Source organism: Lampetra planeri, chromosome 15, assembly GCF_965212315.1.
Source record: "Lampetra planeri chromosome 15, kcLamPlan1.2.h2, whole genome shotgun sequence".
NCBI lineage: Eukaryota > Metazoa > Chordata > Hyperoartia > Petromyzontiformes > Petromyzontidae > Lampetra > Lampetra planeri.
Window position 1 is genome coordinate 11,129,756 of NC_136121.1, and position 23,101 is coordinate 11,152,856.

The 23,101-nt window shown below is 43.2% G+C and overlaps 1 protein-coding gene across 1 annotated transcript in view; it reads left to right on the forward strand.

The window, feature by feature from the left end:
- The window catches only part of LOC144722728 (protocadherin Fat 4-like), a 130,625-nt gene that overhangs the window by 59,181 nt on the left and 48,343 nt on the right, over nucleotides 1-23,101 (forward strand). The window contains 3 exon segments of the mRNA XM_078601079.1: nucleotides 14,835-14,966; nucleotides 16,330-16,591; nucleotides 19,833-20,195. Of these exon segments, the coding sequence (XP_078457205.1) occupies nucleotides 14,835-14,966; nucleotides 16,330-16,591; nucleotides 19,833-20,195 (757 nt within the window).

Here is a 23,101-nt window from a genome sequence, read left to right on the forward strand (position 1 = left end):
AGCGAACATTTATTTCTTTAAAGAACGCTTTTGAGAGAAAAAACACACACACAATAATAAATCACAAAACAACCAAAAAGCGTTTCCAGTGAATATATTTTCAAAATAACAGAAAAATAAAGAAACTAAACCCTCCCTTCTGGCGGAACACCAAAGTAACGCAAAGGTCGCCCATGACTCTTGGAGTGGAGTGACGTCGTTATTCGATACTGGTAATGTTTGGTGCTGCGCTCCTGGCCAAACAAAATAGCTTACGGCCACGTCTGGAGGGCATGATGTAATTTCAGGGAAGACTGCTCGGATTGCGGTCGCTCGATAGGCCATTTTAATTTATATCGGAAGGAAAATTGGTCATCGCGTTATAAGTTTTTTTTTTCTTTCTTCGGTGGTGACGTGCAGGAAGGGGAGGGGTGTCACGGCGACTGCACGTGCGGGCATGGGAGTTGCCCTTTTTTGTTTCTCACCGTGCATGGATTGTCCAAATGAGCAAAGTCGAAGTGATTCTCAGGTTGAGCCCTGCGGTGAGAATTCGGCCAGTCTAATCCGCAAGACGACCGGCTATTGGCTTTCACACCAAGTGGCGTTCACTGCATTCTCTTTGCAGGAATTGAAAGGCTGAATCAGTCCCCGACCAGGATTTGAAGTCGCAATCTTCCGATTGTGAGCCGCTCGATCTACCGCTGAGCCACCTTATGAATATGCCACTCATATATACAATTCATGAAAATAATGTTGACATTTTAATGTTTAAGGGGGGGAGGGGGGGGGGTTGGGAAACCCTATAACTTAACTCGTATATTAATTTTCACAATGCCACTTGATGTTGATTAAAATATGACAGCAAATAAGAGCATTTTAATTGTTTCCATATTACATATTTCAAAGTTCACGTGGTCCTTTTTATTGCTATTCCACCATATACACTCTTTCGACTTCTCGCATTTCTGCCATTATGTCCTTGGTTGTGGAGAGAAGCAATTAGTGGCAAAGGTCAAATCGTTAGTGGGACGCAGGCACAAGCTAATAACATTGGTCTGATTTGGTACGCGGTTAGTGGAGAAGCTTTTCTAGTGTGCAGGCGGTGCAGCTGCAACCGGGGGCCAACCGGCCGGGTGGGGGTCCCAGGCGCCGGGCTAGGAATAAGGGGAGTAATTGGAGAGGGGGCCCAATTTAATTCCTCGCGCCAGGGTCCATAACCACGCAACGCCGCTACGTATTAGGACCTGTAAGTAACGTTTGGCAACACACGGGGGCACTGAGCATCGATGGAAAGTGACCGAGTTGAACCGACACCACGCAGGCTCGCTTTTCCTCTGTGTGCATCTGGTAACTTTAACTGTAATTGCTTTCAATTGGGGCCTCTATGCGCAATGTACAAAAATTACCTCATTGGTGCACAGACCCCAAAAAGCATGCCCTCTTTAAAAGGATTTTGGTTACTTTTCGTGTATTTGTCTTAGACATGGTTACAACATGAGTGTTACACTCAATGAATGGTTGTGCATTGTATTCGTGGGCATATGTGTGGGTGACCAATTTCATCCGCACATTGAGTCATTAATATCAATAACAATATATACACGGATGCCACGGTGTAATGGTTAGGCACACTGGACTTGCAATCCAGACGGCTCCCGGTTTCATTCAATCCCATCGCGTGGCAGTCGAAACAATGGGGCAGAATTCTTAAACCCACCCCCCACTTCCCCTGCCTCTGTACACCCAGCAGTATAAATGGGTTCACCACAGTTAGTTGATCTGCAGGTCGTATGTAGTGGGGGGTAAAGTGTGGCTACCTGTTACCTCCTCTAAGATGTCTGGCCTGGATGTTGTGAACTTATTTTTCACCATTCGTAGCAAACCGTGCTCATTGGAGGTGTGGTGGTGCAGGGGGGGAGGGGGGAAGGACAACAAATTAAACACAAACAAAATATACCAGAGAAATACAATATATTCAACATGAGAATTAGAAAAAACCACGTGGAGTCAAAAAATAAACAGCGACGTTCAATCCAGATATGGCACAGCAACCTCCAATGTTTGTTGATTTCAAAGTACAGTAGACAACGTTGTAAGTGAACCATATTTTATTCATGATTTAATAATAAGCTCATGACCTGAGTGTTTTAGCTTAGCTGAATGAATGTTTACAAATGTTTTCATGGTCATATTTCCTGGGGTTTGCATTGCGCAACTGAAATTTGGTATTAACATTGTCAGGGTAAAACTGCAGCCCTGCAATTTCTTGTTTATGCCACTGCCGGTGAAAAGACCTCCGCAAGAGGGAGCTCTAAGAGATCTCTCCTCCCTCGAGGGTGTTTGGCCTACTCATCCATGTTGGCCAGACATCTTGGAAGAGGTGGAAATACTCACACTCGACCCCACCACACACTACTTGGCAATTGATTACCATTTTAACCGCTAAATGATTTAATACAACCTTTGGCTATTTTTTTCTATCACCGCGCCAGAAAATAAAACCAGTGTTCTTGGAATTGCAAAGTCCATCGTTTTTACCATCATTACACTGCAGCAGCATCCCATTCACATTGTAAATAAGTATGTAATTTGATCCAGTATATATCTATCTATTCTAGCCTGTTAAAGTACATTACTGATATGGGTGTTTTTGCTACGTGATGGCATTCCCTGCCTCCTAATGATCTTTGAGACAAATACCTATCCTCCAATTGTTAAAGCCAGAGAATGCATACTAAAGTCTCCCCGTGGTCTTACACAAGGGTTGTGTTAAAGTGCACAATGAACGGACTGCTTTGAAGTTTGGTTTTATTCCCAGATACAAGTTGCATAGCACAGGCTTCTTGCATTCTTGCCTGTGCTATGTGCGGCCAGTTAGCCCCTGCTTTTGAATGGAACTTTGCAGTGAATTTATTAAGAGTAAGGGAAAGCACCACACATGAATCAATGCATTTTAGCATTAAACAATGTTGTTTCAAGTTAATTTCTTACACTTAAATAGTAATGGACCTTTGAGTGACATGCTTAAGGGGAGAATGTTGTTATAATTCAGATTTTTGCTTGGGCATTGCTAAGCATTGAAACAAAATTAGTTTTTAAATCTACTTTCCTCATTTTAGCAGGGAGTCCGTTTGACATTGACTTGGCTTGACTTTTACGTCCCATATAACTTTTTTTATTGTGTCTATTAACGGAATGAAAGTCATGAATAGAGTGTACAGCTTCATGTTGTCAGGTACTCAAGCAAATAAGAATAGCAAAGTACATGGTCTGCAACTAATTAACAAAAAAAACAGTAAAGAAAACAAATCCACGAGTAGCTTTTAAGGCAGTAATGTATAAAAACATATCCGGTTTCGAACTTCTGTTGTCCTAAGCAATGTGCACTTCCATGGGAAATGAATCCAACACGTGTATAGTACCTATTACTCCCCATTCCCACTTTAAACAAATAAATATTTGCCACCGTTATATTATGACTCCACTGATCGGATGCTCTGGCCACAAAAGAGAAGAGAGCTTTGGACTTTATAATGTTCCATGATTTAGGTCACATCCACAAGAGTGGAATGCCTGGTCTGCCTGCATGATTGAGTGTGTGACTGCATCCCACGGTGATAAGTGGCTTTTTGTTTAGGAAAACATATGCTGTGCATAAGCTCCAGGTACTAGGATGACACAGCTCGGTACCAGCCTGGCCCATGCCATTATCGGACCATCATGTCAAAGCTTATGATAAAGCCCTTTGTTAATGACACAAGATCCAAAGCACATGTGCTCAGCCAATGAATTAACTGGGGTTTTTTTCTTGGTACAAGTCTCCCATCGCAAATTAAAAATTTCAACGGTCATAAATTAGTATTGTCTTTTGGCTCTGCTTACAAGTCTGTATGAAAAAGCTTCATGACAGTTGAATTTGTGGTGTACTTATTTTAATATGAGTGTTTACTTTAGCGTAAGAATGTTTTGATTGGTTTGATTAATGGGTGCGTGCTCTCTAATTGATTTGAAGATACGACAATTTACATTGTGCTTCTAAATTTCCCCTTCAATGTAGCCAAATGCACGTCTTTCTCTCTGTTGGCATTGTATGACTTCCTCATATTATTTTTGAAGATAAATGTACGAATCATTTAGGGGTTTCCTTCACTAAATAATTTTAGCTTTCTCTTTTTATAGCCAGTTTCTCAGACACTTTTCTTTCCTGTGGCTCCCGGCACAGCTGTCGACATCATTTGCCCTCCTATTTTTGATGGATATATTTAGGGGGGCTTTGTGTGCCACTCTCTTTCTGCAGCTGTTGAAAGTTCTGACACCCGGCTATTCTCTTGAAATTCAGCAGTGGACGGTGCATCAACCTTAAGTCAAATCAATTGCATTTCTCCAAACAAAGTCACGGCAATGCACGAGTCTTTGTGCAAAGAGCTAAGAGCAGATTCGGGTTTAATTTGTAGGACAGCACTTACGGTGGCATTTCCTTACTCAATATCTTTTATTGGTGCTCCATACAAAACAAGCTCTGAAACGAACGTTTTTTTCGTGCACAACCAATACATTGAGGATGGTGTAATTTACTCAAGCTTTCATAGCTGCCCAACATTTTATTTAAATAATTTATCTTTTCGATCAAGCGGACAGCCCAACAATTGATTTTGTTGGATTAGCTGGCTATTCATTGTACAGTATGGAAGCCAGTGCAGCCTTGTTTTCTGCAGTTTTATATATTTACATGGTTGACCTTCTGATGTATTTACGGGTGGTATGGCATTATCGTTTGGCATTCGCGTTCTTGAGGAAGAATGTCAGGTGCTCCATTCGGTGCCTGAACGAACCTCCTGGCACGTGGGTGAATAACGGCAGACATCGTGCTGATCTGCAACAAGCGTCAGCACTCGAAAACACTCACGTGGTCGTTTCCGTGTGGTTGTCAATGGGACGGGTTACGGCTTTTGACGATAACAGATATTTTTGTTACTCACTTTGACGCGTGTTTGTTGTTCCCCAGTTGGCGGAGTGCAAGCACAGTTGGTGCAAAAAAGCGTGTGGGCAGAAGGCGAGCAAAACAGTTAAATTGGCTACGCGCTCACAAGGGGACGTCAACCATTCAATTTGCGCGATTGCAGAGTAGATGAAAATTGTGGCAGAATTTAGAAAATTGAATGTTTTCCAACATCTTTAAAATTGCCGTAATTGACGGCGTTGGCTGCTTTGTAAGCTTTTTCAGAAGGGCCAACTGCAGGCCCATCATGGCGATCATTATCAGCATTACGGCATGGGACTGACTGTGAGAAACTAAGGCTCTGTTGTATGTCGATTGAACACATGCCTCAGATTAATTTTTACAATCGTGGCTACTGTTCTGGCAATACAGGTAGCATAGCTCTGCTGTGTGATTTATTCCAACGGAACATTCATCATCATGCGTCACAAGTAATCATTATCACCATCATCACCCTGGCTATCTATAACGTATTATTATAAAGTAGGATTGCCACCTATCCAATATTATTTTCATTTTTGAGGTAGCTGTCCCGGGAAACGTGTAATTCTTCCTGGCACATTAAAAGTCAAGACAATGCATGCACATGTTTTCCCCTCCCGACTTTACAACTCCAGAAGGTGTGCAGCGTCGCATGTACATCAGCTCCCCAGACCACTGCAGACCACCAAGTCAGTCGAACTGCATTGTGCGGCCATAATGTCATTTATGCATCATTGTCAACACCATCGAATATTTGACAAAATATATCAATCCCAACAGGTGGCAGTGAAACTACGAAAACAACTGTAGACCGGTTTAATGCAGGTTGCGTGATTACAACCTGCGTACGTGTTTGTGTGGTGATGGGTTTTATCATCATCATTTACAGATTTAACTTCTCCTTTCTCTCAGCGTTGTAAGTTTTTATCCTATCTTGATTTGGATGTATAATTTTAATCTATAATTTGTCCACAGTATTTTGTACATCAGAGGTGGCAACCGTGCTTCAAAGTAGTAACCTATACGGAGGCAGTCTGGAAACTGGGCTTAGACAATTACTTTGAAGGCCTTTTTTTGGATACAGGCACTCATTATAACAACAACAATTAATTTCATGCCGGTGCATTACACGTCTCGGCTTGTTTATTGTAGAACATGCAAACATACCTTTGAGTTGTAAGAAGACATACATGGCAAAAAGATATTACATTAATTCACGTTACGAGAGCTCACATCTTCAAAGGGTTTTGTTGTTGGATATTAACCAGGAAACAAAAGTAGCTGTGTTGAATGCTCTGTGCCAAACCGCTAATAGAAACATAAATATTCCTACTCAACCGTTTTTTTAAATATGTGTATAAAATAATATATATGAAATATATATATGTTAAAAAACATTTGATGGTTGAATGACTTGTTAAATTAAATAATTTACACTTTGAAAGATATATTACAGGACAGCATTCTCCGGATTTTAACACACTCCAGAAATAAGACGCACCTCAAACCTGTGCTCGGTGTCAATAAAGTTGTTCAAATATGATAATTGGTTTTTTACCCTTCTATCTTGCACCAAAACTGACACCTTTTTACAAGGAGTCATGTTTGCATAGACCGCAATACCTGCAGTCATAATACAAACAAAAGAACATAACTCTGATAATGTGCACTGTCCTTGAAGTTGATTGGTCCACACCCGAGACAGCTTTCCTTAGAGCCTAGTCTCACATGGGTTGGACCAGATGACGCCAAACGGCGCACAACTCAAAGACAATGCATCATCAGAGTATGAGAGCTCGGGGCAAGCATCTACACTATGGGAACCTCATTTGCCAGTAAAAATATGATTATTGTTTTTTTACCCTTCTATCTGGCAATACGGCAACACATACATACACACATATCTTCCAGATTATAATATCCCCCACCAACTTTTGCTTTGAAATACAAGAGGAAGAAAAGTGCACCTTACTATCCGAAGAATATGTTTTTCATTTGAGGAAATATCCAATAGAGTACTGCTTTGGTCCAACATAAATGGAAGTGCATTATGTGAGGTGCCAGTAGGGGTCAGGATATGCAGATTTATCATAAACATGCAAAGCCACGAAACACACACGAGGATTGAACAGACTGGGTTTTCGTTGTGGACATTTTACGAAGTGGTGGGGTACTATGGCGTGAGGTGAGGAGAAACGTATGATGCGAGTGGGAGTTGTCGGAGGCGAACGAGCGATATTTGGCTGAAATTACATCGGGATAAAATTGTATTGGACAAGCTAAGACGACTCATATTTTATAAGAACACACGGGATACATTTAGACTCCCTAAGGAAGAATTGGAGGATTTGGTTTTAAAACAAATAAAAAAAAGTATCTTCATGAAAAAAAGCATGCTTTGACACGACGTATTTTTACTTGATAAACACTCTTAAAGCGTTTAATTTATTATAAGCAAGGATGCCTTCGGCATGGCTGCATTGCCTCCTGGGCTGCAGTGAACTACAGTCAGGTTTGTTTTTTTATGAGAAGTAATCCATAGAGAGGTAGCAGACCAGAGTCTGTGTCATTTTAAGACAGGACCACAGGCTGTAGTTCAAATTTAGGGAGGAGCACTTTAAAGATTGTTTTTTTTTAACCTCCGAAATATTAATAAAACATATCTTTTCCTGTAAACACGCAGCACAAGCTGTGTGCTGCATTACAAGTGCTGCGTTGGGCAGGTGATATTTATATATTTAAACTGTGAAAGTTCCAGTGGAAAGGGGTCGAAAACAGCGTTATTGTATTAACACTAGATTTGAAGCTTTCGTGACTGCAAGGAATCATCTTCTTAAGTTTTTTCGGTAAAGTCACGTAGAAAGTAAAATAAAACAAAAATCACGACGTTTCGGAGGCAACACAAGTCTCCGTCATCAGGTGGGACCGTCACAGCCAGATTAGCTGTACAGCTACCGAAAAAACTTAAGAAGATTGTATTAACAGTTTGCTCTTCATAGCTTGGCAGCATGTATCTCCTAAAGTCCTAAACAGATACCGAACGGGAGTATTTTTACGTGCTTCTTGTAAATTAAACTGGAGGCTGCATAAATATGTTTTCTGTTGACACTGCATTTCTTTTTTGTACGTGTGTGCTTAATATTAAACATTGCCATATTCCTATCTGTAATTTCCATCCTTTAGGCTCCGCTAAGAAGGGCATTTAAATATATTTGGGAATAGATTTTTTTAATGAATGTCCTAAATGACATACTTCATAGTTCAAGTCACAGTGCCCTTTGTTCAATGACCGTATTATCTCACGTTAGAATGTTTAACGTCCGTACGTACGGAATTGGTCAGTGATCTTAACAAGGCTTGGATTTTGTCAAAATTCACGTCATGGTCGTGATTAATAGCCGGACATCTGTCAATTCACCCGCAATGATTCGATGAATTGTGTTGATTCAGAGTCGTGATTCAATTCAAGAATTGGTCTTTTTCGATCTCAATTTCCATGCTCTAGTTGTGTTATTCTCCATAATTTTTGTTCACCGCGATTAACACGATTGTAACAAACCGCGTAATATTCACAACTTTCACAAATCGTAATTATTATGATGGCACTCGTTATTTGTCGAAAGTTTCACGATAGTCAGAATCAGCTTCTGTAAATAAATCTATGCATGGTTGAATGCCTATTAATAAGCTCTGAAAGCCTCTGGGTAAGACCACCTGGTTTCACTTGGCACATTTTCATTCTGGATCGCTGAACCTTTTCATGCATACGACGATCTTGCTTGTTTCGGATACACCAGTCGGTTCTCAAGCTTGGTGCCCCCATAAAAAAAGCATCAGTGGGCAGATGTCAAATGTATGCTGAACGTCTATTAAATGCAGAGATCCGCGTGCACAAGAGCAGGTGCGAGGCTGAGCCTTGAGCCAAGAAAGCAATCAGACCATGTGCACTTCTGGCGAGTAAAGAGTCCTCTACTTTGGGTGCTGCGTATGCTCAATAGCAGCCAACGTTTTTACCGTGGATTTCCGTCAACTGTGACACCATATTTTTGCAGTTAAGTGTAGCAAATAACGCTAATTTAAGAGGAAGGTTATGGCACTTCTTTGTACGGGAAATCAAGCGCTAGTTAATAAACTCAAATTCATATACAAGCCTTACGGGAGGGACCTAGAGAAAGGGAGTTAGAAATGGCGATTTTCTGCCGCGTCAACCGCACAGCCTACTTGCAGCATAGCGGAGGTGAAGAGGTCAAAATGCCGAAGACTAAAAGCATGTTTGGTGCCCTGAGCTCCCGATCCCTCCCAGTACTCCCACACTCATCTTCGCTGGATCCCGGCAGCAGGCGGCAGTGAGCAGATAAGCGATTTACAGGCCGCTTTGTTGGAAGGGGGCTCTGGAATTTTTTTTTGGTTTTCTGACAGCTCCTTCATTCGCCCTCCTGTGAGCTCATTCAGTACAGTGCGGTGCCATCACGAATTAACGTTAAAAGTGCATTTTTAACCCGACCCTTATTTTTGTTATACATTGAAAATATTTTGTTTACGTGTTGAAATTTCCGTTTGCAGCTTTAAATTGGATTTAATGTAATTAGCTGCGTAATTTGTACGACCGATTTTTTCTTGTTTTTTTTTGCCAGTAACCTTTTTTTTATCCCCCCCTCCCCTCAACAAAAAAAAGCACCAAAGACACCTGCAGGCTGATGTCATGAGGCATTTGATGATTCCAGTTCTAAAAAAAACACCCATTAATCAACTGAAAAATGCCGTAAGAATTTTAGGAGTTGGAGAAGCAACTTTTTGGCGTGTAGTTTTTTCCTATTGCCTCTTGAATTGACCTGAAGCAGGTCCTCATTGGTAGTAGTTGTGGTTATTTCTAGTTGGTGCAATAAATAAGTCGATGAAGTCCATTCATTGACAAAAAAGATTCTAGTCGACAGCTTTTTGTGGTCCATTACTTGGACCCCTTTCAAGATGGCGACCACTTCCACATTCTGCCTTCCGAAGGCAGGAAACCCCCCCCCCCCCCAACAAACTATACCCAGTGAGACACCGTTGATGCTCCCTGTAGCGTCCCTAAGTCCGGCCCATCACCTCCCATTCATGGGAACGGAGGGCGCTGCTACCTTTTAATTGCCAAATGTTTTTCTTGTTATTCGATTGGCTGAGTAATCAATCTAATAGTGTGTAGATTGATCTATGATTTAAATAATCGGATATCCCATCTCTAAACACAAGTCAGTGGCTTATCCAGTACTTTTTCATACACCACTGTATGCCCTACTAACTCAATGAATAAGACAAATGAGTGTGACTTGCTTTGGGTTCCAATGTGCACTACATGCTATTTGTTCGTGTTTTCTAATCTGAATAGCAATCGTCGTTTGTCACGAATGTGCTCACGTCTCGCAGATAACGAACTCATGTGCGAGCAGTCCCACACACATTTCTTCTAAGGAATTGGTGGAGTTTGCGGGTATGATCTTGACAGGGTAATGAATGCAAGGCCGCTGGAAGAATTTAGGGCTGAATGCACTTTATTTACATAATGGGTTGCTCGGAAGTAAATGCAGTCCAATTACGTGTCATATACATTCCAGGAATAGTTTTTTTTATAAGCTTATTCTGGTGCACAGTATATTATTGTGCCCTGTGGTAAGAAATAGAGATACATTATTTACGTGTGTAGCATCTGGACACAATGTTTGTGTTTTTGAATGAACATAAATCATGTTTTATTGCAGGATATAGTCACACAAATATTTATGAAAGTAGTGAATGTTTTCAAATAGTTTTAATGAGACGAATGAATGCGGCAAGTTGATCCCGTCGAAATGTATGCAATACTGCACGCCGCTCACGATGGGAAAGTTAAAACTGAAATTTGGGTTATAGGCTGCAGGTTAACTGTGCAGGCCATGCCTTGGGGTTTGGTGGTGATTTGAGCGTGCGCTTTAGGATTTTCAGAGGACGGGTGGTTTCAGTTATTGGGAGAACCTTTTTTTTCTTTCTGGAGACGGTCATTCCACAGGAGGGTTGCAGGTGGCACTTGGTCTTGCACTGCACTCAATTAAAAAAAATGCTGCTTTTTTTTTGCTCTGGGGCAGTTTCGGTTTGCGTTCCACTTTCACAAGCAGAGTTAGCTTCAGCACTTGCAGCTGTTGTTTTTATGTGGCCTGCACCCCAAAAAAATCCCATTATCTACACCCTTAATTGGACAAACCTTCTTTTTGACTTGTGCCCATTTTTGGAAGCAAGGAAACAGCCCTTCCCAACATTTTACTTCCATGTACCGTTAGCTTCCAATCTTGAGAAACAAATATTTTAAACATGTTTCCTTAAAACATTCTCTCGCGAGAAAAGGGGGCTGCTAAGCACTTCCATGATTATTATTTTTTAATCAAGGTAAATGTGATGATCACCTTGTTCTGATGAAATGTAAAAATGTAAGGCTCTATAAAATGAATGTGGCACGTAAAATATATAATTTAAATATCGCACTTAACTGCTCTATTCTCATTGACTGTCCTCGACAAAGCAATTCCAAAATTATTTCTCGGAAATGAAATTGGCTTTTAAAACATCACATTTACTTTGACTGAGGTGGAGTTTGGGGGTGGGGGAGTGATATGCAGATTTTAAGATGCTATAGACGATTGCATTCAATATACATGAAAAGTCACAACATCCTCAATTTAAAATGTATACAAAATAAACGTTGGTATTTGTGTCTCAAATTTGCCTGGCCTTATTGGTCCACATAGCTCATTCAAAAGTTGCAATTTGTGTATACAGACTGTTCAGCGTCTCCAAATACAATATGTTTTAGTCCTTCAGTCTATTGGTTTTCCAGACCAATAATATCCCACAGTATTTGTTTAAGCAACCAAACTCTGGGCCGGTGTCAACCTTCTGAGTCACATCAGCAGAGTCGCTCTTATTAAACAAATGCTGCTTGGTTGTCAGATGTTTTTACGAAGAGCCCCGTGCCCCATGCAACGCAAAAACATATATAAAATCAATATTGTATACAAGCTCACAATGAGTTTGTCTTCAAAGGTTGGCTTGGTGCGATGAAAAGCACCTGTGGACTAAGACGCGATAAACGAGGGAATGTGTACCCTCTCATCACCAGGGCCCCATTCCTCCTGCAGGAAACAGCGGTGCCTATAATTAGGCCTTGCGGTAAAACGCAAGGACCGGCCCCGGTTCCCACGCAGAGGCACTGGCTTGTGCGAGAGGGGCGGGCGGCACGCACGCCTGATTTCCACACGGGGCTTATCCTCCGCCCGCAGTCGTAGTGGCGGAAAACGGCGCTAGCGGTGGCAGGAAAACAGGACGGGAAGCGGTGACACAAAGCCCTTCCCTTAGCCAGACGCTGGCCCTCCAAGGCAGGCCCTTTATCCTTTCAAAAAGAATGAACAAAAATCCTACTCCCCCCCCCCTCCAGCAGCAACAACAGCATGCAGCTATAAATCTCTTCTTGGCACCTCTGGGATTGCTTGTGCGGTGTGACTTACTTCCTCTGTCGCTGCGCAAGCGACTGTCATTATTTAGTTTCTCGGTGCAAGTGCAATTTGTAAAATTGCGAGATCGGGGAAGCCCGTCGCCAAAAGATGAGCGTGCAACGTGTTTTGTAGTGCCCGTTGCGTGCGGGCATCGCTCATTTGTTGCTCACACGACGACGACGACACTTCGTTTGATGTCAGTTCGTTAAATGAACGTCAAGTTCGAGTTCAGTGTTAACGCACTGTACTATTAACACGCATTCCGAAGAGTCTCATCGCTGCCAGGGGAATTGAAAAATAAAGGCTCTAAAACAGCTTTACCATAAAACATCTGCATGTTCCTTATGGAAAATACGTATTACTCCCATTAAAAGGCGACTCTCTCTCTCTCGAGAGAGAGTAAGCCTTAATTGCCGGTGCTGACGGATATTAAACGAGCGCGCATGTCGTGCCGATGCGGACTCACGCCGGGCGGCGAAGGGGGTCAGAAATCCTAGAACGTTGTAACGACTCCGGAACAATGGGACCGTTTCTATTAGGCGGCACAAAGGGGGATGGAGGAGGAAATTGTTCACGGCGTGAGCCTCGAGGTCGGGCGGAGGGGTCTCGTCCCCGTCAAGTATGCCTTCGCTCTCGCCAGCCGTGAATCACGGACGCGCGAGGGGGGCTCGCCAAGGCCCCCGCTTGTTGTTACGCGTCTGAAACAATTTAGTGAAGGGGGGGGCGGGGGTTCGTGTCATCGTTGCCACTCTTTGCAATGAGCTTTTTTTGTGTTTCTTCTGCTTTTCTTCTTTCGGCTGTGGCTTTTGGCTCTGCGGCGGCAAGGAAAGAGTACGCTCTCTCTTTCCACCACACTGGCATCGCCGACAAACTACTGCACTTCATCTCAGTATCTTCTTGGTTCTTTCGGTAAAGTCACGTAGAAGGGAAATAATAAAATAATAAAAATTAAACATAATAAAATACAATTCTCGGAAAGACAGCTGTCTTTCCGACAGACCTGTTCTTCACCTGAGGACGGCTGCTTGCATTGTGGCCGAAACGTCGTGAGAATTGTATTTTATTATGTTTCATTTTTATTATTTTATTATTTCCCTTCTACGTGACTTTCCCGAAAGAACCAAGAAGATGAATCTCCGCAGTCACGAAAGCTTTAAATCGAAATTTCATCTCAGTAGCCCAACCACTCACACTGACTTCAAGCGAACGTGCTGCATTGACACTCCATGCACTTGCACTTGAGTGCCTTAATCTGTATGAGACCACTCATTCTTGGGAAAAAAACTGCTTACAATAAGATACTGCTCAACATACCAAGTGCAATGTTTAAAGATACAGTTCTGTGGTATATAAATAGAAAGTACAGTAAAAATGTGTTGGTATGCCCATGACTTTGGCTGATACCGAATGTTTCATTTTGAATTTTTTGCTGTTTTATTTTAAATGTAAACACATGAGAGGGGAGCACTCTATGTTAACGGTTTCTTTCAAGCCATTTGAAAAGAAAATATGCACTAAAGGCAGCTCCACTCACCGCCTGGAATTCTGCAAAGTTTGTTTTATTTAAAATATTGGGAAAATATATACCTCACTTTACAAACCGTTAACATGTAGGTAAGATTCTTATTCATTGGCTACCTCTTTCAAAGTTTAAAGTTTCTTTAAAATTTCAATCTGATGGCAGTATGTGAGTGAGTGTGTGACTGACCTCTGAAGTGAATAGTCAGACTTGAATCTGGAGAAAATTTAGGCGACAGAATTGGTAAGAATGTTGATTTTGGAAGCTTTTTATCCCTCCATTTTGTGAAACCAAATTATTTTAAGTTTATCTCATCAGGGAAAACCCACGAATGGAATGATTGCAAGATGTACAGCTGAATATATTCTATGAAGAACATCAAACATTCTGCCCCGGTGACTGGAAGGTGTTACTTATTTTAGCTTCGTTATTTCAATCAGCTTTGTTATTCTGAGACTCCCTTTCAAATTAGGCAGGCATTTACCCATTTGTGGCAAATTTTTTAAGCGAGATTATAATCAATAGAGAGTGGGTAATTTTTGTAAAAAAAAAAACATTTATTTTGTCACGCATGTTTGAAGTGTAAAGCAATCTCCCCACATCGCCGACAGGGACAGCTCTGCAAACCGCACACTTTAGGCGGGGGGCGGGCGGTCTTGCTATCGCCCGTGTGCAAGTGGGGCCAGTGGATTTGTTTCTCAAAGGAAACTCAAATTGATAAAAGAAGCATATCTCACACACGCGCGCACACTGGTGTCGGAAGCAGCCCGGTGCTTCGGCGACGCACATCACGAGGGAGAAGAGTGTGGGCCGTTTGTTTACGTGCCCTTGCGACGCGCGCTTCCATCGCCAGGTGGAAATATCAGTGGAGGACGTCAATGACAACCCGCCGGTATTTGCCGTGCCGGAGATGGAGCTGGAAGTGGAGGAGAACACCGGAGAAGGGGAGGTCATCTTCACCCTGAGCGCCACTGACGCCGACCAGGTGGGCCCAACCAACAAAACACGTTCCTACTCTTATGTTTTTCGGTAAAGTCACGTAGGTAAAAAATAAATAATAAATAAAATAATTGAAAAATAATATAAATAAAATAATAAACCACGACGTTTCGGAGGCAACACAAGTCTCCGTCATCAGGTGGGACCGTCACAGCTAGGTTTGCTGTCTCAAGTGAGGCAAAATTCCAAGAGTCAAGCTCTTAAATACAATTTAAGGGGGGGAGGGGCTTATCTGAATGTGGTAGCCAGGGATTGGAACGTGGATGGGGTGGGCGGGGCTGCTAGAGAACAATCGGTGTACCTCGACCTAAGCAGGTGTTGGCTGAAAATCCAAATACAAAAAAGCAGTGCTGTTAAACGCTGGGGATGTCAACACTCGGTAAAGTAGAAAAGTACCTGTCAAATAAGATGGTACAAATATGTGTAGTTAAAACTTTTTTACATGGTTAATAACATCTTTCCAATGATTACTCAGTTTGTACCCATCATCACGGTTGAAGTTATGTCTGTGTTTGTATATCTGGATGGCTTCGTATACAAACCTTTGATGGTAGCCAGGAGGTTTGCAGAGCACCTTGGTCTCGGAAAAGACAATCTCACGGGAACCCGTTTTCTCAGGTGCAGCTATAATGCAGTCGCTTAAACCGAAGCCGATCATTGTTGATATTGCCAATATTGACCAGGTGCATGCAACTGCCAAAATGTTTCCTCCGCTGGAATTTGGACACTGTGAGGAAGCATTTTTGGCACGCTATACCTTGTTTTTTCCAAATGTATACTAAACTTAAAAGTGTCTTATTCACAATGTCAGGAGAATTAAATATATATTTTTTTATTGATAACACCCACAGCTTGTGCCGCCATGTGGTAGCATTGTGTTACCTTTCTCCCCCACTGAGGATTAATGTGTATTGCTGTAGAAGAACATGTGATGCCCTAAAAATGAGCACAAGCAGTCTGGGCCCTGATCAACAGCCTCCTGGCTCTTTTCCTGGTAAAAGAAAAATGCGTGATATTGCGTTGGCAGTGTTACACAAACATAATGACAAAAACTGAACAAATTGGTCTGTAACACTCCCACAAAGGGAAAGAAGCAATATATAACGAGTGATGTTTTTGGGAAATAGTCCCCATAGTGTATAGTGCAGTTTCAAACTAAAACTCGCTCGATTTCCCTGGCCCATCTATACATCTCTCTACGATGAAGAAGGGACATTGCCCGAAAATTAATTTTTCTTTGCGATGAACTGCATGCCAATGGCCCAATTCTGTTTATTTGTTGACACTCGCAACATTACCGGTGGCGTTACAAATGCAACCTGTTTCTGTGGGTCATCCCGCACCGGCAGGGCCAGAATGCGCTAGTGACCTACAGCGTTTTGAGCGGGTCGGAGGGCGCGTTCGTGGTGGACGCCGCGTCGGGCGTCCTGCGGGCATCCCGTCGGCTGGACCGCGAGGAGAGGGCCTCCTACGTGCTGATGGTGCGCGCCAGCGACGGCACTCACGCCACAGACGCGCGGCTCTCAGTCGCCGTTCGCGACGCCAACGACAACAGCCCACGCTTCTCCCGCCACGCGTACTCCTTCGACGTGGCCGAGGATGCAGCCCCAGGTAATCATCGCGTCCCACTCACTGCAACGGCCGCACGTGCGTCTCCTGACATAAATACGACTTACGTGGCCGTCGATCCTTGCACCGTCACACAAACTTCGGTAATCCTCGCTGCGGTTTTTTGGCTAACCATCGAACAAAGACAGTTACTGGATCGCGCGCTTTCAGATGCTCTTCTGCGGCCGTCTGGAATGCTCTTCCGACATTAGGAAGCCACTGGAGCTATGCACTTTTAAGTCTTTATTGAAAAGTATTTTTTGTGTTTAGTTTGTTGTCCTTTCCCGCAATTCCGATTATCATGGTTGGCTATGTACGGTGCGAAAGAAGGTCAACATACATGCATTAATACGTATGCAGAAACCTGCAAATGTGATCGGTTTTATAATTTAACTTTTTCCCCCAAAATGTTTTTCTTCCAGTTCTATTACCAGGGATCAATCATGCGATGAGACAAAGGGCCTGATTGATGTAGAGTTTTGATTCTGCACGTTTTCTTAACTCTAGAGTTATGCAGACATTCAACAACAATTATTGAGCATAATTCATCAACCAGTTTTTGGCACGATTCGATGTGTGGAATGGCTGAAGGCCCCCATTCTGCATAAACTCCCGCTGTCGGTGAGTAGCTGGGGAAGTACCAAGGAAAATCTGAGCCTTGCGTGTTCTTGTCAGAACTATTGCAGAGTAGTGCATCGCTTGTATGTGTGTACGTATGCTGAACTTATTTTGCACCGTACGTAGCCAACCATGCTAATCAGAGGAGTAGGGGAAGGACAACATTATGGTAGAGAAGATCCCTTAGAAAGATACAACTGAGATCAGTTCAAGTGACATTAAATTGATCTTAGAAATGGGTAAGTGTACCTAAGGGCACATTTTCTCACATGCCCTGCTATGGAAAAATGTTCGCTGTCAAAATAAAGTAAAAAAAAACAATTTTAAAGCAATTGCTTTTTTTGTGTGGCCGTTGGTGACCCAGCTGATACCATCAACTCACTATGCTTTGGAAATCTAGTGTGAGCATGGGTGGCTGAGTGAATTCAGACTCACGGTCTTGGTGGGGCCGGCTCAATTTCCTGACCTCTGAGCCACCTGGGGAACTTTTCTCAGAAACGTGGCTGTTTTTAACATTATTTTTTTTATTTCTACTTCATATATATCTATAGGCGTTGTTTCTTTATTTCTTTCTGGTAAGTTAGTATTTCCATAACGTTATTTATTTTAGCTTATCCTCTAACCTGTTAGGCATTTTAATCCACCTGTTTCAGATTAATCCTATGCAATCAAACATGAAAACTGCAATCCACGGTTCAAGTCCGTGTTCCATAACTCCTCATCTTGTTTGTGTCCTCTCTGTTCTTTAATGTTTGCGACTCTAAGCGCAGACCTATATTAAAGATCCATTCACCACAAACCTCAAAGCCACTTATGAGGAAATAATGTCAGTTAAGATGTTCAAAAAGGTCATTAAGCTAATGTGAGGCTTTTTGTAGCTTTCATTATGTTTCCAGAGCATTTATGGAATGCTGTCAAACGCATGTATTTTGAGATCAAGTATATGCATTGCACAGATTGCCTTTTGAATGCCATGGACACGCATTGGCCATAGTTTAATACAAAATGTAATGACGTTTTAAAAGTGTACATTAGGAGAAGTGTTGCAGCAGAGTGATAGAATTCTCGATATACTTGCTATTAACTTTATTTACTTCTTTTGCCAGATTTGTTTTATTGTCAGCACAACGCAATTAACATGATGCAATATTTGTCACCAACGGTTGACCCTAAACCCTGTTGACGGAGCCCTCTTTGCTGGAGATGGTCCAAATTGAGGTTGATGTTATTCCTGCTCAGAGAAAAAAAGTACGGGCACCATGTGAATATCATCAGCAAGTGGCAAGCGTCCAGCTCCCAAATATGCAACCCATGTCTCAAACGGGCTGTTTTCCATTTGAGTGTAAGTAAAAAAACAAACCCATCTTGGCTTTAAAAAAAAATTACGCTATTTGCAGAACACAAACCAAAGCCTGGTAATGAATGCATTCAATCTTACTTCACTGTGATGATATTCCTCCATGATTAGCTGACGATTATAGTTAAGGCCATGTCCATCATGCTGCTTGGTGGCAGTCTTCTATCAGTCGGCTTGAACGGCTGGTGCAGATTAGAACTCACGCTGTTGCTTGGCCTTGCGGAGGAGCAAAATGTGCAGATTCTCAATTGTAATATTCTTCCTTGTGCCTTCCCTATCCATCAGCCTTCCGAACCCTGAATAGCTCACGTAGCTTATTGCACGATGACCCGAACGTAAATAACGCTGACAGAAATGTGGCTTCCACCATTCGTGCATACCATATACCACCCATGATTTAAATCAACATCAAGTCTTGTTTGATTATTATCACAACGACTAGGTTCGCAGTGCTCGGCGGGTGTGAGGTTGTGAATAACTATAGGGGTGTCTTCATGGATGCGGTTTTCCACGCGGTTGCATCTCAGCGGGGAGAAATCTCCACCGTCGGGAGATTTTTGGCTGCCAAATTTTCACCCAGCAGTCTGCGGGTTGCTACTTTCTTTTCTTTTTTAAACGTATTTATTTAATCAACACGAAACGCATAGAGGGTGAGTAGGGTAGTGACCAGGGGACAAAGTAACAGGGAAGGGGAAGCAACAAAAACAAATCAAATATGAGGTGCACAGCAAGGCAGATTGTTACGTCACTGGCACCGATCGAGCGGGGTCAATTGACGGCTCTAGGAAAAAGTCCCAGGTGCTATTAGACAACAACGTAGCATATAAACTAAACAAGCATGAAACTATTTTTTTTTGTTTACTAAATAAGGCCTACTGAGCTATAGAGCTCTTTTTGAGAAGAGACCTGGCCACAAATGATAGCCCAACGAAGTGGCTTATTATGTGGAAATGTATTTCTAAATGTGGAGGGAAAAACCGGAGGACCCGGAGAAAAATCCGCACGACCGCGAGGAGAGAGACACGCAAACTCCAAATATACAGCAGGCATCAGGATCGAACCCACAACCTCCTGTAAACCAGACGAGGAAGTTAACATCTCGCCACCACAGCGCCCCCACTCGTTGTGGACTGTGGTATAGCCAGATATGTGAATAAGTGTTGAATTAGTGAACATCTATTGGCGGGCACTATTACACCACCACGCACAAAACACCAACAGTGGATTTGTGTCGTTCATCTGTCGGGCGCCCCGTGCTGCCCGGCGCAGGCGCGGTGATCGGCGCCGTCCTCGCCGGCGACGCCGACTCGGGCCCCTTCGGCGAGGTGACCTACGCACTGGCGTCCTCGGAGGACAGCGACTGGGCCGACGGGGCCTTCGGCCTGCACCCCGTGACGGGCGCGCTCAACGTGACCCGGCCGCTGGACCGCGAGAGCCGCGCATGCTACGTGCTGCGCGCCCGAGCCACGGACGGCGGCGGCCTCGTGGCGACGGCGCGCCTCTACGTCAACGTCCTGGACGCCAACGACAACGCGCCCTCCGTGCAGAGCGACTCGCTCGCGGCCGAGGTGCCGGAGGATGCGTCGCCCGGCACGACCTTACTGCGCATCAGCGCCACGGACGACGATGAAGGTAGAGCGAGCGGGGGAGAGCCTTGCCGTGCGTCCCGGTGGTGGTCAGCTGGAATTGTTGTTTTATTTTTGATGCCAGGAAGATTTTCGCAAGTTCAGATGTTGTTTGTTGTCGGCCTTTAACTTCGTACTGCTGGACGAGGGCATCCTCAACTCTCTTCCATTCCTTTTCCCAGCTGCTCCTGTGCAGTGGTGACCTCTAAACTCCGCTCCTCTGCTTCTTTTGCCATCTCTCAGTGTCCACTCTGTAGTTGAGTCTGTCCTTTGTCTCCCATCAGTAGTTCTCATGACAGGTGCTGCCCATTTCCACTTGAATGTTTTTGCTTTAAAGACAGTGTCTGTTACCCCTCTTCTTTCACGTATGTCTTCTTTCCTTTACCCGTCTCTTCGACTTACTCCTAACAGCCTTTTGAAGTGCATCTTCTGACATACCAAGTTCTCATAACTCTCAATAAATTCAAGAAACATGTTAACACTTATCTATTAATCCTTCGCTGTGTGTTGCCTACGAAGCGTTTTGGGCCTTTGGACCTGTACTCAGCAACCGTGAAAAAAAAAAAACGGTGAGACATTGCTAACGATTGCTTTTAACAACGTGGCCGCTTGTGAGCCCTTGTTTTTACCTGAGTGGAGCGACACCGTCGAGTGTGAATAGCGCCAAATGTCACATGCCCCCTGTGGCCATTCGGATTTTTTTACATAAAATAGTTGCAGCAATGGTGAGTGGATGTGGCTCCGAATGTCACGCCAGTGGGCATTTGTCAGGCGCTTGTAATTGTTTTAATTGCAAGTGGAATTTTATAATAGAAATAATATTCACCGGCTTCATCATTACCGTCATTACCCCTTGCAATAAAAACTTCAAAGGGATGATATCTGGTTGTTTGGGTTCGGGATCTGGTGGATTTTAAGCCAGAATTCTTGGCAGGTTCCTTGTAGCGTGACGTATAACAGTTGGCATTGGAGGTCGAAGGTATTAAAGGGCAATGAAAGTAACACGATTGTTCCAATCTCTTTAATGGCTACAGCTTTGCAGCAAAAGGAAAAAAAAGCACCTCCAAGAAACCTGAAAAATGAAATACTGTACCCTCACTGTAGCATAAAGTCTCTCGTATTACGAATTGAGGCTTTTGTTGTTGCAAAGTTGGAGCTGAAAAAAAAAATATACGGGAACGCTAAAAGTGAAACACACGACCTTTCCCCACGTGCAGTGTTCATTTCGGGACCATCGAATCGTTTATCTTATTTTACCATGTATGGATAGAGAGCGCGCTCTCACCGAGCTTAGCGCAACTTTGTCTGTGCTATAAGCCGGAGGCGGGTGGGAGGTGTGCCATTACCCTCTGGCAGGCAGCCACCGGTTTGGCGATAAGTCACCTGACGGAGAAGGGCTTCAGCACGGGCGGCGGTCTCGGTACTCGTGGATGCGCGCCGTTGGAGCTGCGCACGTGAAGTTTTGGTTTTTTCTTCCGCTCTTTTTTTTTATTCCGTGACAAATTGTCTTATCATGACTCCAGAGCCCCCCACCCCCACCCCACCACCCCAAAGGACTCCGGCCTCATTGTTCAGCGATATTAGTCTCCTGGACACAAGGAGAGAGCGCGAGAGGGAGAGCGAGCGCAAGACAAATTATTTGGAATGCCGTGGAACCCACTCATTTCAAGATAGATTGCTACCTTGTATCGGAGTATTTTATTTTCATTTATATATTTTTTCATGTTAGCGCTTAAAGTATGACTGTTTCCGCAGTTCATAAATCAGTGATTTTTTTTTGATGTACGATTCAAAAATGTTGCCAATAAGTATAGTAGGTTAAGGAGGTTATTTTAGGCGATTCTTGAAACTGTCTTCTGGTGATTTGAAACATTGGGGGAAATATTAAGAGTGTTCTATGAATACAGACTGTTCACATACAGTATGTCTACACAGCAGCATTTGTGCCACGTTACACTTTTCAGCAGCGTGTTGCCAAACAAAAAAAATGCTCAATTATACGATTCGTTTTGCTATTTCATAATGAGGGAACACATCCGAGAGGACATCGACTGCGGAAATTTAGTCATAAATCAGCACACGTGCAGCAGCTCCACTGACCCATTGCATCGAAAGAACGTGTGAAATAGCCAGGGCGTTGGGGAGGCCATCTTCCAGCAGTGGATAGATGCGTGGCTGATGATAATGATGTCCACGTAACTGAGTCACTTGGGCTTGATTGACCCTCAGTGAAGAAAGGGCCGGGTGAGCCCCTCGACCCAAGCTCTCCTGCCACTCCCCGTGCGGCAGGGGGTCAGCGCGTTATCCACGGTGTCCCATTCGCTCTAATGTGGCCAGTACGTCAAGCTGTCAAAGGCCTTGTTTTGGCGGTCCGCCTACTTTCAGGAGCAGTTAAAATATTCCAATAATAGTACATTGAATGCCCTCACAGGCCCGCGTTTATTATGGAAATTTATGTTCTCGGTACGTTGGCCCTTATTCCATAACTCATTGACAGATCAGCATATAAGGTCGGTATTAAGCGTATTTAATCAGTTTAACACCTAGGCTTTTGCGACCAATATTAACCATAGCAGAGTTTTTTTGGGGGGTTAGATCGCGTAGATATACATCTTTTGTTATGTGTCGTGGTGGCGGGTTTAATGACACATTTTATTTATGCGATCTAACCCAAAAAAACCTATTATGAAGTGTATTCAATGTTAGGTTTCGTGCAACATTTTAAATATATTTTTTACAATAATTTGTACGCTCCATCTCATAATTTGTGGTACCTAAAAGTAGACTTGCAGTAAGTATTTACAATTATGAACTTGCTATGGCAATGAGGTCAATGAACAAGTGTGAATAATGATTCAAATGTATGCCGCAATTGGTAGCAACTTTGTTCCCACCAAAGCATATCTTGTTTAC